Source organism: Spermophilus citellus (assembly GCF_964194105.1).
Source record: "Spermophilus citellus genome assembly, chromosome: 5".
Taxonomy (NCBI): Eukaryota; Metazoa; Chordata; class Mammalia; order Rodentia; family Sciuridae; genus Spermophilus; species Spermophilus citellus.
Genome location: NC_138186.1, coordinates 38,356,152 through 38,373,772, shown reverse-complemented (window position 1 = coordinate 38,373,772; position 17,621 = coordinate 38,356,152). Strand labels below are relative to the sequence as shown.

General features: G+C 37.3%; 2 protein-coding genes across 3 annotated transcripts in view; one reads left to right on the top strand and one right to left on the bottom strand.

The window, feature by feature from the left end:
- Positions 1-17,621, bottom strand: part of PGBD1 (piggyBac transposable element derived 1) — a 340,888-nt gene that overhangs the window by 200,194 nt on the left and 123,073 nt on the right. The window lies entirely within an intron of this gene.
- Positions 10,481-16,048, top strand: LOC308649011 (zinc finger and SCAN domain-containing protein 23-like). 2 transcript variants are annotated; one of them, XM_081294285.1, is made up of 5 exons: positions 10,481-10,560; positions 10,750-10,845; positions 13,625-14,112; positions 14,363-14,510; positions 14,870-16,048. In XM_081294285.1, exons 3-5 carry the CDS (start codon positions 13,705-13,707, stop codon positions 15,481-15,483), a joined length of 1,170 nt encoding a protein of 389 aa, XP_081150411.1. In that variant the 5' UTR covers positions 10,481-10,560; positions 10,750-10,845; positions 13,625-13,704; the 3' UTR covers positions 15,484-16,048. The 2 variants fall into 2 exon arrangements, with proteins under 2 accessions (XP_081150411.1, XP_081150412.1); XM_081294286.1 differs by having other exon boundaries at positions 10,506-10,845; positions 13,625-14,025.

The window sequence follows — 17,621 nt, the reverse complement described above, 5'->3', positions numbered from 1 at the left end:
TTTTGCGGAGGTAACATATGAAAAGCAAATTCTGTTTGATTTTATTATGTTTTAATGACAGCTGGTGCTGAGTGTGACAAAGAAAAATTTATCAGAGGAAGAGGATGAATGGTGGTGGGAGAGCTGTTTTATATAGAGTGGGATATATATATCGGTCTAAGGAAACAATTTGTAACATACTTTAATGAAATGAAAAATTCCCATTGCAAATGAAAACTACAGAACCCTAAAGAGAGAGATAGAAGAAGATGGAAAAATGTACCCTGTTCATGGATAGGCAGAACTAACATCATCAAAATGGCGATACTACCCAAAGTTCTCTACAGGTTTAATGCGATGCCAATCAAAATCCCAACGGCATTTCTTGTAGAAATAGATAAAGCAATCATGAAATTCATATGGAAAAACAAAAGACCCAGAATAGCAAAAGCAATTCTAAGTAGGAAGTGTGATTCTGGAGGTATAGCGATACCAGATTTCAAACTGTACTACAAAGCAATAGTAACAAAAACAGTGTGGTACTGGTACCAAAACAGGCAGGTGGACCAATGGTACAGAATAGAGGACACAGAAACCAATCCACAAAATTACAACTTTCTTATATTTGATAAAGGGGCTAAAAGCATGCAATGGAGGAAGGATAGCATCTTCAACAAATGGTGCTGGGAAAATTGGAAATCCATATGCAACAAAATGAAACTGAATCCCTTTCTCTCACCATGCACAAAAGTTAACTCAAAATGGATCAAGGAGCTAGATATCAAATCAGAGACACTGTGTCTGATAGAAGAAAAAGTTGGCTCCGATCTACATACTGTGGGGTCGGGCTCCAAATTCCTTAATAGGACGCCCACAGCCCAAGAGTTAATAACAAGAATAAATAAATGGGACTTACTTAAACTAAAAAGTTTTTTCTCAGCAAGAGAAACAATAAGAGAGGTGAATAGAGTGCCTGCATCCTGGGAACAAATTTTTACCCCTCACACTTCAGATAGAGCCCTAATTTCCAGAATATACAAAGAACTCAAAAAATTAAACAATAAGATAACAAATAACCCAATCAACAAATGGGCCAAGGACCTAAACAGACACTTCTCAGAGGAGGACATACAATCAATCAACAAGTACATGAAAAAATGCTCACCATCTCTAGCAGTCAGAGAAATGCAAATCAAAACCACCCTAAGATACCATCTCACTCCAGTAAGATTGGCAGCCATTATGAAGTCAAACAACAATAAGTGTTGTCGAGGATATGGGGAAAAGGGTACAAGTACACTGCTGATGGGACTGCAAATTGGTGCGGCCAATTTGGAAAGCAGTATGGAGATTCCTGGGAAAGCTGGGAATGGAACCACTATTTGACCCAGCTATCGCCCTCCTCGGACTATTCCCTGAGGATCTTAAAAGAGCATACTATAGGGATACTGCCACATCAATGATCATAGCAGCACAATTCACAATAGCTAGACTGTGGAACCAACCTAGATGCCCTTCAATAGATGAATGGATAAAAAAGTGGCATCTACACACAATGGAGTACTACGCAGCGATAAAAAATGACAAAATCATAGAATTTGCAGGGAAATGGATGGCATTAGAGCAGATTATGCTAAGCGAAGCTAGCCAATCCTTAAAAAACAAATGCTAAATGTCTTCTTTGATATAAAGAGAGCAACTAAGAACAGAACAGGGAGGAAGAGCATGAGGAAAAGATTAACATTAAACAAAGACGAGTGGGGGGAGAGAAAGGGAGAAAGAAGGGAAAGCATATGGAAATGGTAGGAGACCCTCAATGTTACACAAAATTACATAGAAGAGGATGTGAGGGGAAAGGGGGGGAAACAAGGGAGAGAATTGAACAACAGCAGATGAGGTAGAGAGGGATGATGGGTGGGGAGGGGAGGGGGGATAATAGGGGATAGAAAAGGTGGCAGAATACAACAGTCACTAATATGCCATTATGTAAAAATGTGGATGTGTAACTGATGTGATTCTGCAATTTGTATTTGGGGTAAAAATGGGAGTTCATAACCCAATTGAGTCAAATGTATGAAAGATGATATATCATGAGCTTTGTAATGTTTTGAACAACCAATAAAAAATTTAAAAAAAATAAAAAATAAAGAAAAATTCCCATTGCAGACATCTGAGTAAGAGCATTCCAAGCAAATAGGCCATCAGATGCATTATGGTATGCATCTGACATGTCTAAAAGGATTTAATTGAAGTAGAATAAGCACAGAAACATTGGTAGGAAAAATACTCTTTATTCTAATAGTCATATAAATTTCCATCATTAGGAATGTGAAATCCTCAAATCATATGCATTACTTTTAGCAAAACTTCAGAAATCTTTCTGCTTTGCTTCTCTTAAAATGCTATGGCACAGGCAACATCTAATATTACAAGTCATGGGAAGCCGCTTCAAAAGACACTCTAAGTCAGAATTCAAATCAAAAGAGAGATTTATTTACTTGGCCAGGGATTGTCACCCACCCATTAGAGATTCAAGCTCTGCGGGAGGACTGCAGCTTCCTGGTCTGTCCAAGGAGAATATAAGGATAAAAATCACAACTCAGTGATTTGCTTATCTTCATGTAAACTTGCCAATCACAGAAATTAAAACATTAATAAGTTGAACCTGTGGGCTCTAGGTAGGACTGGACTTTTCCAGTCAGCAAGCAAGCGATAAAGAGAAGCTAAAAAAAGTATTAGCTTTGCAGTTCAATTGACCATAGTCCCAGTGCTACCCAGTTGCATCCTGAATTTGGGTGGAGGTCGGTGGGGCAAGAATCTACTTCAAAGTCATGTAGACACACAAGGGCATTCAAACCCAGGATGTAGCTCACCTCGACCACTATTGCTTCCTGAGTAGGGTACAATTTGTGGGGTACAAAGTACAGAAAAACAATTAAAAAAAATAAGAAAACAGCTTTAGTTTCTACTTCCTAGAAATGGGTCATGTAGTTCTCTCTTCACAGGGACAGTAACAAAGAAATTAAGATGGAGTTTCTATAGTCACATCTGTTTATTCAAGTGACTACAGTGACCCTATTCCCATAATCCCAGCAAGGCAGGAATTGTTGCAAGTGACTAATGAGTCTCTACCAGAGCAATTGCTTTACACACTTAGTACTAGTAACTTATTTGATGCCTACTTAAAACAACAGTTATCTTATGGCCTACATACACAGTTTCATCTGTCATTTTACTAATATCTATAAACCCTATGTCCTTTATCCTATGAAAGTCTACAAGATCAGGTTGCTATATTAATCCAAACTTATCTATATTAACCTACTTGCTTATATTTATCTACAACTATACTAACACACTGACTTATCCTATGGCTTAAATCCTATGTTTTACAGTTACATGATTTTTCTACTATTACTTAGGCTTATTCCTGATGAACTTATGTCTTACTATCGCTTATCTATGTTATCTTACCTATTCCTATAGTCTTTAATCTATGTCTATTGCTTATTGATTATCTATTCTATTTTGTCTTATACCTATAATTTATGACTTATTGATTATATTGATCAGTTCACACTATAACATAGGGATCTCTCTCCTGAGTGATAATGGATACAGAATGTATCATCCAGGATGGAGAAAAACAGGAAGGACCTGTAGTAGTAAAGGTCGAGGAAGATAATTTTTTTTTGATAAGAAGTTGATTTGTAGCAAAACAACCAGCCTAGCCAGGAGGTCTTTCACCAACACTTTAGCCAACTCTGCTACCAGAAGACATTTGGACTCAGGGAGACTCTAAGCCAACTCTGGTAACTTTGTTATAAGGGGTTGAAATGAGAAAGTCACATCAAGGAGCAGATATTAGAGCTACTGGTTAATGGAGTGGAGCAGTTCCAATCCGTTCTGCCAGGACCTCCAGTCTTGAGTACAGGAACATCATCCGTTGAATGAAGATGAGGCTGTGTATTTGCTGGAGGATTGAGAGACAGAATTTGATGATCCAGGATTTCAGGTGGGAAGGGAAGGTGTGGTGGCAAAATGAAGCATTTAATGGTCAGTAGGAAAGTAGTGATGACAACATTCCCAAGTTTTTGTCCTTATTAGCCTTTGTTGGTTCTGTCACTCCGTTTTTCTACTTCATCTCTTCTTAGCTCATTGGATCCCTTTCCCTGTTCGATACCTGGGTAATTGTTTGACGTTTCATTGTGTTCTCATAGCAGTTTTCTTTGGAGCCTAATGATCTCTAAATATGTCTAGGGCATATATTAAGTAGATGGACTGTAATTTCCCTGGAGGGAAGTTTCCTTTCCACACTCTGTACATGCATTCTATTTATCTCTAGGAGCTGCACAGAAATCATCAAATTATCAACTCCAGCACTTGGAGACTCTTATCAAGCATGACTTGAACTCCATTCCCTACAAAGAGAGTTGAGGAGGAATCTATGTGAGGAAGTAGTTTAGGTAGGCGCTCTTGCTCTGTCAACCAAAACCATTTTTTATAGTTTAATCAGTATCTCTAGCCTAAACTCTCCCCTAGAACCCTCCCAGACTCATCTACATCTGTCTTTATAAAGTACAACCTTGATTTTAGGCCTCTAAAACAAAAGATTTCTATTTTCTTTGTTTTCACATATGCATATTTGCTTTTCATTAGTCATTAATTTATTATATCATTATGATACTTTTTATACCACCTTTCCTTTGGTAGAGACCTCCTAAATATCCTCCTTATCTCTATGCCTTCCTCTTCCCCTTTTTTCTACCCATCAGTAATAGTCATATTTTAAATCTTTCACTTTGACATTTCTCCTTGCTCCTTCCACATTATATTCTTTTTTTAATCACTTCCTTCTCCTACATGTCATTCCAGTCTAGATTAGGTACCCACTTTCCTTTCCACACTCTGTACATGCATTCTATTTACAAAAAGTATGACCATTTTTATATCCAAAACTTTTTCATAATCTGTCACCAGAAAACAACAGTAAAGTAGGAAGAGAGCCAAGAAATCAGTCCTATTCCTTTTTTTTTTCCTGTGAGCTCATGTATAATCTCCATTTTAATGAGCTTGATGGAACATTTACTTTATCTCCTTCAGGCCAAATTTTCCTACAACATATTTTTTATTTTGTCTATAAAAGAATACTGACTTCTGTTTATTAAGGAATTATTAAATTGACTCTGCAAGCAATGAACTATTTTGGGGAAGACTAAGACAAAGAGTTTTCTTTCCAAACAATAGAATGAACATACTTTTACCTTTCTGCTATAACATTTGCAATTTGAAGTATTTCCTTTTTTACACACAAACTTTTTCAATTCAATTTGATGATTTGCTCATGTTTCGGTGGTAAGGATTATTCTCAATCCCACTTTAGTAAGCATAACATAGATTATCTATTCTTAGAATATTTCCATTTCATCTTTTCTTTATAGCACTTTCCTTCCTTGAAAGAGATATTTCTTGATTGTTGGGGGAGTGTAACTAAAACAGAAATGATATCTTGGGAGTTTAATCTTTCATCAGTTCATAAAGGTGACATTTTAATTCTGTTTACTTTTACACATGTTTATGATTTTTCATAATGAAAAGTTTAAAAAGAAAGTGACAATTGCATGATTTATTTCCTGGAAAATGAGCTCCAAAGCAGGAAGCAGCCCAAGGAGTGGAGTCACAGAGGATGAGATTCAGTAGAATCTGTAGAGGCAGGAGCATTCTCCAAGCCAACAATTTTGCAGACTTTCATGAATGCAAAGGCAGGTTTAAGAGGCATCAAGGAAGTTCAGAGGAATGAAAAGAACACGGATGTGATCAATGTGGGAAAAGCTTCATGTGTAGCATCTATATTATCTAAACAGTATAGAATGTGGCAGAGCCTTAAGTCAAAACTCAACACTTTTTTAACATCTCCCTATTCATACTGGTATGAATAAAGAAAAAATCCTATATATGTAATAAGTGTGAAAATCTCTTCATATAACCACCCCACTGAATATAAATATTAAAAAAATCTTATCAGTATAATGATGGTGGCGTAAGTTTTAGTCAAGATTCAGTCCTTATGAAAATTAGAGAAATCACACTGGGGAGGAACCCTCTGAGTGCAACAACTGTGGTAAAACCTTTGGTAACAACATAGTACTTACCCAGCCTCTAAAGTCACTGTGTGATTTTAGGAAAATCATCCACATTTTTTTAGTCTTAGATGACTCCTCTCTGTGAGTTGTGGAATTAGAATATGTAATAACTCTACAGTCCTTTTTGCCTCTAGAATTAAGTACTTTTTTAAATGCTGTCACACCTCTGTGTTTACTATCTTAGCCTGACATTCAAGAGCCTGCTTCACAAATTGGTCCCAGTATTTTCAGTGTTATTTCCCCTTATCATCATCCAGGTGCTCTCTGTTCCTATTATATTGATCTCACATTCCCTTGCCACCTTGAGTTTTTATGTCTTTATCTTCTGTTCTTCCTTCCTTACATCTTGAATGTCTTCTTTGTTGTACCAGCAACTAGCTTTTATATATTTCTTACTGTAACCCCATTTAGAATAAACAAGCCTTCTGAATGCTGAGTCTCCGAGAGGTGATGTAATACTGTCCCTAATATGTCACTAAAAATGGCCTTGGAATAAATATTAGTGACCAGTGGGCACCTATCTTTAAGAGCCTGGGAAGCTTTGCTTGTATGCTTTCATTTAATCTGGTGACAATGGGTTTGCTTTCTAAAAATTAGATATTACTCCTTGAGGAAGAGAAGAACAATTCCCTCTCTGGAGATATTGAAAAAAGGCTAATGCTCAAAAAGGCATTGGTCACCCTACCTGAGGAGGTAGCCTGTGATGTTGTTCCAGATATATGCCAGACTATAAGGGGAGATAGAGGGAGCTTCTTTCCAGAGTATTCTCTAAATTGCTGATATCATTGTGTGCTATACATCCAAGTAGGATAATCCTAAGAAGTGCTCCTTGTTCAGGCACTTTTATTTATTTTTGAGATGGAAACTTTCTATGGTATCCAGGCCGGTCTCTTATTCTTGTGCTGAAGTGATCCTCATGTCCCAGCCTCCAGAGTGGTTGACACTATAGGTGCAAGCCACTCTGCTCACCTAGGTACCTTTATTTTATGGCCATGCAAAGAAAATTCAGTTGGAGCTGAAACAAAGAGTGAAGTGTGACCAAAAAAAATCCTAAAAAGAAACCTAGAAATTCCACTGGATTAGAGGACAGGCAGCAGGGCTCAAATCAGGAAAAGCCACAAGTGAACCAGAGAAATATCCTCCTTCAGTATTAGGAAAAAAGATTTATTTCAGGGACATTCACTGTTATTTCTGTTGAGTCTGGTATTGGAATGTTAAAAATAGTACTGTCCTTTTGATGAGATTAGCCAGTGTATTTACAAGTGGACAGATGTTGAACTTTACTCAGGCTTCTAAGTGAGAGCTTAACCCTCCATATGGGACACCCTACAAGGGTAGCTCAAGCTATGGACACGTAAGACTCTGATGACAATATAGTAGGGTTTTGTTTGTTTGTTTGGTACTGGAGATTGAACTCAGGAGTGCTTAACCACTGAGCTATATCCCTACCCTTTTTATATATTTTACTTGGAGACAGGGTCTTGATAAGTTGCTTAGGGCCTCACTAAGTTGCTGAGGCTGGCTTTGAATTTGTGATCCTCCTGCCTCAGCTTTCTGAGCCTCTGGGATTACAGGCGTGTGCTGCCATGCCCAGCTCAATATAATGTTTTGAACATTATGAATTACTGAATGTCTGGTGAACCACCTAATGCAATATCAATCTTGCTTGAGTTCATGTACAATATCAATCTTGCCTGAGTTTTCTCTTCCCCCTTTTCTGCACTTTTTCTCCATTCTCTTCATCTCTCTTTCCTTTTGTCTCTTGGGGAAACCTCTTCCTTTTTTTTTCTGACTACCAACATTTATACTATTGTTGTAAACATAATTTATTTTTAATTCCCTTCCCTCTTACCTCCAAACTTATATTTCCTAGATATCAGTGCTGTGGGAAGGAAACAGATACTGGGTTTAATCAGAGATGGGGGTCACACTTTTTTACAAAAGGGAAAGAAAATCTTAAATAGAGACTCAAAATGTAGGAAACTGTATATCAGAACTTATAATTAACTATTAATATCAAAGGTCTGAAAAATACACAATTTGTAGTGCTTGTCATGTAAAAGAGGCATAAAAGCAAAGTTTATAGAGTAGTTGCTTTTGCTCCATGGAATCCAATTCTAACCTTGTCCTTGTTCTCTGCATACAGTTTCTTTTCACGTGGTTGTTGAAGCTCTGGCCATCATTTCTGTATTTTAGCCTGTAGAAAAGTAGAAAATAAGGATTATCCTAGTTAAGTAAGCTTTTTTTTCTTGATATGGGGGATTGCTATATTGCCCAGACTGGCTGGCCTCAAACTTTGGCTCAAGAGAATCTCCCCATCACTCTCCCAAGTACCTGGGATTATAGACACAGGCTACTGTGCCTTGCTAAGCCAGCATTTTTTTCAAGGAAACTCCTAAGAATGAACAGTTTTTTTTTCTTGTATCTAATTAGTCAGAATTTAGTCACATGATCATACTTGGTTGCAAGGATAGCTGAGAAATGTAATCTTTATTCCAGGTGTCAATATACCTAGATAAAAGTCTGTTATTTGATGAAAGGGAAAATAATTATTTAGTAGGCAGTTTTTTTCCATATTCCTAAACAAGATATGACATTTCAAGTTTTGGGGTACAGGTATCAATTCTCAAGTGGGTGCTGAAAGATAAGATAAATGGACAGATAAATGAAAGAATAAAAGGTAAAAGGATATTGAGACCAGGATGGGAATAAAGCAAGAAGGAAAGGAAGTGGGACACAAGAAAAAAACTGCCAGGACTTTCAAACATACCTGTAACTCCAGCTATTCAGGAAGCTGAGGATTTTAGGGGATTTTTTTTCTCTTAACAAAATCCTTTGAAGCATATTCTGTAATTCCAACAACTCAAGCTCAGAGGTGGAATGGTCCTGGGTTTAATTCTAAGCACACTGATTCAGAGAACTCTTCACTTACCAAATTTATTTCAATAATAATAGTAATCATCATATTGAAAAGCTTTATGGGAAAATACAGTGGAATTCTTATTTTAAAATGGTATGGTACTAGGGGTTGAATCCAGGGGTGTTGTACTATTGAGCTGCATCCCTGATCCTTTTACTTAATTAATTATTTTATTTTTGACACAGGATCTTGCTAAATCACTCTTTTCCTTCGCAGTCCTCCTGCCTCAATTTCCCAAATTAATGAAACTACAGGTATGTTTCAAAGGATTTCTTTAAAGAGAAAAAATCCCCTACAATCCTCCATTCATAATTTAAGAATTATTTCTTCACATTATCTATTTGAGAGATTGGTAATAAATAGAAACATAATTTTAGTCTATTTAGAAAAGCAAACCCTGAAATTAAACACAAACAGAAACAAATGATCCTAAATATATATCCAGTTTGTAATATAACCAAACAGAGAAAATAATTAAATAAGGTATATGTACAATATTCTCACTATAGTCCCTTAGAAATATAACTCAAGAAAAAATAAAATACACATTTTCTGGGGACTGTACATAGTTTGTATATTGTTGCTAGTGATACTGCTATTGTAATTTTGAAACTACTTTGTTTATAAGATAGAGAAAATTGAGTGAATATATTGAGGCTGTGGGGGCCAAGATTTTTCACCGTGGGTAAAAAAAAAAAAGCAAATATGTAATGGTTAAAATGAAAAAAAAATTCTCTGGATTTGTATATAGAAAATATCCTATAAAATCCCTCAGAAAAAGACATTTAATCTTGTCCCTTAGCTCTTATCCACAAACAGGGCCTACAAGCAATGATATATTCCAGTAGCAATGAGTTTTTGCCCCAAACCTGGATCTTGGGTTTCTGTTTCCCATTCTTAAAGGAGTCATAGCTTCATGAATTCTTGGTCTAGAGCAGGAAAGTGTAAAATGAGGCTGGAATCTCTTGTGTGAGAAAGTGAAGCGCACAAAAAACTTATCGAAGGACATAAAAACTAATTTTAAAGGTCTCTGAAATGGACCACATTTGAAATAAATTAAACATTAAATAATAGGAGTAATTGTTAATAGCAATGAATTTTAAGAGAACGCATAGATTCATTATAACATAAGGGAGGGCAGGGAAAAGGGACGGTTTGGTTTGCAGGAGATTGGCAACTAATGTTGAAGGAATGTGCTTTGGTTTCCCCATCTGTTAGATGAGGATAATTCACAGGGTTGTAATTCACAGTAAATGAATTAGTATGTGTAAAGCAGTATATGCCAGCTGTCATCACATTGCAGGTTGGAAGAGAGGGCTTTCAGCAAGGCGATCACAGATGCGTGGAAACCTCCGAGCTTCCTAGAAGGAACGCAGCCAGAACAGCTGTTTCACAAAGAGCCAGCCACCTTGACGCACTTCCGGTCTTTGTAGTTTTTCTTTTTCTGGGCTGCTGTTGTCAAGGTTTCTGAGGTGGTGCGATCTGGGCTGGGTGGCTTCTTCTCTCACGGATGTCTTGGTGAGCTTCGGATTGGGACTACCGTTGAGAGCCTCGGAAGGGCGGGTTTGGCGCTGCGACTCCGGACCGGGTGTGGGGAGAAGGTGGAGGAGGCTTCTTGCTAGAGATTAGCCATGCAAGTGAGGGGCAGAAGAGGTTGCTCCAGAGCTGCTTGATTGAAGTCAACGTCTTTGCCCTCCACGTCCTTAGGCTATGCCGGAGCCCTTCAACCTCTGTCCTAGTATTGGTGCCTCTCCGAACCGTCCCCAGCTGCAGCTTAGGATCCAGATACATTCGGATATAGAGGAATGTATTTTCCGATGTCTGTCATTCTCTACTATCGATTTATTTTTAACAACGAACTAGGATAGTTTTTAAAAATAGGTCAGAGCCTCCGATTCACATAGTGTATTAGTCTAATTCACATAGTATAAAGGCTTTTAATGTCTGCTTTTTTTTTTTAAATGAGTATTTAAATAGCATTTACTATGCGCTGGTCAAGCACTGTTCTAAGCACTTTCCAAATATTCCCATAATTTTATATAATAAGCACTAATATTATGTAGATTCCCTCCACCCTGCTTTTTTTTAAAATTCATGAATAAAATGAGGTTAAATAATTTGCTCAAGGTCATACAGCTGGTAAGGGGTGTGTGTATTCAGGATTCATATCTAGACAGTTTGGCTCAGAATCTGGTTAAAATGTTTGCTATGCTGACTCTATTTGCTATTTCTGTATTACCTTTACAGCCACAACTCATGAGGTTGCTTCTCTCATTTAATCTGGTCCTCTCTCTTTTGGACCTTGGTAGTCCTGCACTTCTAGTAAAGATTTAAGGTTAGAGAATATATCTGAAGATATATTGAATATATCTGAAGCATATATCTGAAGAATGTCAGAGTGTCTGGAAACCTGATGAAACAGCCATTTTATTTGTGTGTACACATGCGTTTCCCACTTGCCCAGCAATCTTCTTTGGCCACAGAAAAAGTTTAGTCTTGGCCCTAAGGGTAACCACTATTGATTAAGCACCATTGTACCAAAATTGTTGGTCATCTTATTAAAGGGTTAATTTGCATATTTATTGTTTGTCATGCTCTGTGTGTGCAAAACCCTTTTATATACAATATTTCATTTCACACATGAGATTGGAGCTCAAAAAATTTAACTTGCCCAAGGCTAGTCAGAATTCACAACCAGATCTGCTTGTGTCCACCATCTCACATTACCTTCTGCTTATTTCCAGATAAATAGGAAAACTGTGGGCTTATATCAACTGTGTGTGAGATATTACAAATGTACAGGAAATATCTAAAAGTTACATTCCAATTTTTAAATTACATATTTCTGGGGAGTAGAACTTGAAGGAATTTTATATTCCTCTCTACTAAAAAATAATTGTGAAGAAAAGTAACAGTATAAGATAGATTATGACTGATGGTAAATGATGTGACTCATATAGTACATAATATAAGGATAGGATGAGAAATAGGGTAGGCTGAAATGGAGGAACACTTCAGAGAGGATGTTTCCTTCCTCCCTGCTTTATCTCCTGCCATTTTCCTTTTGCTTTCTCTGTTCCAATCACTGTTCAACTAGCTGTTCCTTGAAAAATCCAAGCATGTTCCCACATCCAAGAATTTGTACTCAAGTGTTCTTTTGCATGGTACAATCTTTCTCCAGATAGACATGACTTGCTCCTCACTTCTGCTCAGTTATTATCCACAGAGCCTTCCTAGATCACCACATATAAAATAGCAATCTTTCTTCACCCCTACTCCCTACATCATTTACCTTCATTTTCTCAAAATGTTTTTCACTGCTTTATATATTTTTCATTATTGTCTGTCTCTCATGGTCCTTTTTTCTGCTCTTGTCTCCTCCTTTCCCTCACATATAGATAATATCAACAGTTGATAGAGACAGTGGTGTAGAGACAGTGACTGAGACTAAGAATTCTGAAGTCTCCTTTATTGGGTTTGAATTGTGGCTTTCACCACTTACTACCTATGAAACTGTGGACAAGTAACTTAAACTCTTTGTGTCTCAATTTTCTCGTCTGCAATATAGAAGTAATAATGGTACCTTACTCATTTGTTTTGAGGATTAAGTGAACAAATATAAAGCATCTAGGAGAATGACTGGTACATTAAAAGCACTGAAAATGTCAGATATTATTGTTATTATAATGCAAATTCCATGAGACTATGGACTTTGTTTTGCTTATAACTGTATTCTCATGCCTAGAACACTACTTGGAATATAGTATTGACTCTGAATAAATATTTGCTAAGTGAATAAGTATGTATGAAAAGTTTAGGCAGAAAGACCTTTTTCCTCCATATCTCACCTGACTAGAGGGACTCTGCCTCTCCTCTCCAAATGTATTTATTTTGCTTCTCATTCTTTTTACCTTCTTTTTAAAAATAATTATTCTTATTTATTTTTTATGCAGTGCTAAGTATTGAATCGAGTGTTTCACACATGCTGTGCAAGCACTCTGCCATGAGCTAAAGCCCCAGCCCTCATTTTATCTTCTTTATTTTAACCTCCATCCTCCATTTTGTCCCTTTTCTTTTTGATTCTTAGTGTCATCTGGGACCACTTGGGCCCAAAGTATTTGTTTACCTTCATTTGACTAAAAATTCACAATGAATCTAGTATATTGCCATTCAAATAAAACCCCACTGTACTAAAGCTGATTTGAACTGTTTCATTAAGGATGATCAAAATGGTGCCTTCCCGGACTGGGAATGTGGCTCAAGCCGTAGCGCGCTCGCCTGGCATGTGTGCGGCCTGGGTTTGATCCTCAGCACCACATACAAACAAAGATGTTGTGTCCACCAATAACTAAAAAATAAACATTACAAATTCTCTCTCTCTTTGAAAAAAATGGTGCCCTCCTTAATAAACTGGGGAAGCTTTCCCCTTTCACCTGCTTAGTATTTGCATGGTTCTTACCTTTATGCATTCAGTGTTCTTTCTTCATGAACCAAAGTGACTTTTTGAATATAAATACTCCCAGTGCCTGCCTGTCACTAGGTTTTCTGCATTTTTATATTTTTTCTCTGAATTATATTTTAGATCTATCTCAGTATTTCCAGAAGAAAAGATTAAAGGGGAATTATCAAGAACAGCTTCTTTTTTGAATAGTAAAAAATAAAATGGCCACAACCTTGGCTCTTCAGACTGAGTTGATCCAGGGAGGACTTCTGGCAGTGAAGGTAAAGGAAGAAGAGAAGGACCGTGCCTGTGGGAGAAAATATGGCCTGTCAAGAAGTAACCTTCATACCAGAGAGTTCTTCCGTAGACGCTTCAGGCAGTTCTGTTATCAGGAGACCACTGGTCCCCGGGAAGCTCTTCAAAGACTCCAGGAGCTCTGCCATCAGTGGCTGCGGCCTGAGATGCACAGCAAGGAGCAGATCCTGGAGCTGCTGGTGCTGGAGCAGTTTCTGACAATCCTGCCTGATGATCTGCAGGCCTGGGTGAGAGAGCACCGCCCTATGAATGGAGATGAGGCAGTGGCTGTGCTGGAGGATTTGGAGAGAGAGCTGGATGAACCAGGAGAGCAGGTGGGAAGAGAGGGAGAACAGAGGTTTGTATCTATAGGAACAAATAAGGGGTTTAGTGCAACAAGAAGAAGTAAGGAAGAGAAAGATTTCTTTATGCCTGACTCGGTCTGTTGTAGGCTCTTAATCTCTCTTCTCTCTCTCTTTTTTTTTTCTTTGCCAATTTCTTGGTTCTTTTTCTACTGAGCAGCTCTGAGAAGAAGGCAGTGTCTTCTCTGATACCTTATTCTCAACTGTTCTTAATTTCCACCAGGTCCCAAGTCATGCTCATAAACAGGAAATATTTGTAATAGAGAAGGCAACTCAAGGAGCAGCCCAGGAGTCATCAAGTGACCAATTCCAAATCTTGGAAAAGCAGCTGCAGTGTAACTTACCAGAGGCGTGCCGGGTTCAAGACATTGGTGAGGATTAGCATTACCTTAGGGACCCTGCCTTATTTCCTGGCTGTCCATCAAGCCAACATATTTACACAGTGTCTTCTATATGCCAAGCATGACGCCAGGTACTGGGGAAACAGTGTGATGAACAAGGCAAACATGGTCACCACTTTCAGGGAGCTTACTATCTGGTTTTAGAAGCAATTAAATAATTAAGCAGTTATAATACATGAATCTTCTCCCAGAGGTTCAGGAATAAGTGTTTTAGAGTGGGAAAGTAAACAGAAAAAGTGATTACTTGTTCCCTTCCACTTACTCTTCTGGTTACTTTTTTCTTTTGTCCTTAGAAAAATAACATTCATGTAATCTATTTATTATTTCAGATGGTAAGGCTGGTAACTGGAATGTGGAGTTAGCTTTCGTAAAAGAAATTTCTAAAGAAATGAAATCTCTCATAGAAGTACCTGGAAAACTGAACAGTGATGTTACTAAAGTGTCAGAATGTAGAGACACCTGTGACCACGAGGGCAAATTGGAAAAGCAACGGGTAAACTCTTCAATAGAGAGACCTTATATCTGTGGTGAATGTGGAAAAAGCTTTACCCAGAATTCTATCCTTATCGAGCACCAGAGGACACACACAGGTGAGAAACCCTATGAATGTGATGAGTGCGGGAGGGCCTTTAGCCAGCGATCAGGCCTGTTCCAGCACCAGAGACTTCACACTGGGGAGAAGCGCTACCAGTGCAGTGTCTGTGGTAAAGCCTTCAGCCAGAATGCTGGGCTTTTCCATCACCTCAGAATCCACACTGGAGAAAAGCCTTATCAGTGCAATCAGTGCAGCAAGAATTTTAGTCGACGCTCTGTCCTCACGAAGCATCAGAGAATTCACACTGGAGAGAGACCTTATGAATGTGAAGAGTGTGGCAAGAACTTCATTTACCATTGCAACCTCATACAGCATCAGAAAGTCCACCCTATCACTGAACTGAGGTAGCTTCTTGGAATAGGGAAGGCAAAATTTCCTGAAGTCAGACCACTAAGTAAGGTAGCAAGGGTACTGTTTCTTATTTTGTCCCTGAGAGAACAATAACAGTTTAATCATTTAACATAGAAAGTTAAAGGGAAAGCCAGTGAACATGCCCTTATTTTTCTACTGAAAGAAGCATACTAATATCTTAAACACATCTGTCAAGTTCTCTATTGACAGTGACATATACAGCTTTGCAATGCTGAATATTGCTGTTTGTGTTGGTTTCATAATAATATATACTTTAGCTCTAGTATCATACACTTGTGCAAGAAGTTTTCTGGGTATACTTTAGGAAAACTACTTCATCCAAAAATCATATGCAGTCTGAGTATAAAATAATTTGAATCAATTCACTGAATATTTACAAATTAATTTAAAAATAATAGTATTAAAATCTGTAATCTGCCTTTTAACCTTATAGCATGGGACACACAGATATAAATGCACAAATATTTCTCCCTATAGATTTTCAATAACTGGTTTCATTCAGGAACCAAAGAACCAAAGTAAAAGAGGTACACATAGAAAATATTGGTGTCATTTTGCATTTTTTCCTAATGAACTTCACTGCTAAAGTTGTTGCCTTTCAATTGATTTTCAATGCCTATTCAGCTTTTCATCTGTTCTTCTAAGCATATAATTTAACTTTGACTATGATTCTTTCCTTTTTCACTTCCTCGTATTAAAATTGTTCAAAAATTTGACTAATTGCTTATATCCTGTGGTTTAGTTTACCACATTGAGTGCTTCTTATGCCTTTCAGTTTACAGTGAATCTGTGAGGTACATCCTATCATCATTTCAATTTTGTAGCTGAGAAAACTGAAGAAAAGTTTTTGTCACAAGCATGGAGCTTGAGTTGACTCCAATGCCAACATTCTTATCTCTAATTCTGTAACCCAGGTTCTGGAAGAGGCAAGTACATTATAATCCAAAATTCATTGGTGTGGCAATTCTGTTTTTAAGTTAAAAAAAATTTTAAGTTGTAGATGGACACAATATCTTTATTTGCTTTATTTTTTTTAATGGGTGCTAAGGATTGAACCCAGTGCCTCACACATGTGAGGCAAGTGCTCAACTACAACCCCAGCCCTAACTTTTGTTTTTAACTTAAGCAGTGTTATATTTGACAAAGTTATATTTGCTTTTATCCACAAAGCATTTATTAAACATATCTTACCTGTTAGATACGTTAAAAATGCTTGCTTCTCATTACTGTTACACAGTTTATAATCTGGCAGTTATTCATCTATACATACATTTGTAGGTGAAAACTCAATTTTGAAGTTATTTTTACCCCATTCATCTATACTTCCAGCCTCATTAAAAGTTCTAAGGGGCCACTTTTAACTACAATTTAAAACTGCCAATTTCTTGGATTCTCAAGAGCATAAAAGCCTGGTTGAGAGCACTATCTTCAGTTTCTTTTCTTATTTGGAAATCTGGATAATTCATCCTAGTATGAACATTAGGCCCCATCCTAATCTCATCCTAATATATCCTCATCCTAATCTCCAGCACCTGTGAGTATGTTAAGTGGAAAAAGAGACTTGGTAAATGTAACTGAGTATCTTGAAATAGCAAAGTTTATTCTAGAGTATTGGTGTAGACATTGTTTAATCACAAAGTCTTTACAAAAGGGAAGCAGGAGGTCTGAGCTTGAAGGATATGTGACAGTAGAAGCTGAGGTCAGAGTGGGTCCATTGCTGGAAGGTGATACAAGCCAAGGAGTGGAGTCAATCTATAATATCTGGAAAAGGCGCTCTCCTAGAAAGCACCTGCTGACATGTTGATTGTATTCCCCTGTAACACCCATTTTTGGCCTTCCAACTCTGGAACCGTAGTATAATAAATTTGTATTGCATTGAACTTGTAGTACTTTGTTACATCAGCAATAAAAATTAATAGACTCTTTTCATAAATAGAATCCTATATTGCTATGTAAATGCAAAATTATAAGCTCTGAAGAAGATAATGTGTTTTAATATTCAAAATCATCAAGTCAGAAATTTCCCTAAATGGTTATCACAAATTTTTTCAAGGGCATGCTGATATGTTTATTTCTCAGTAAAGACAGAAGAAGGTATAAATATTACACAGCTG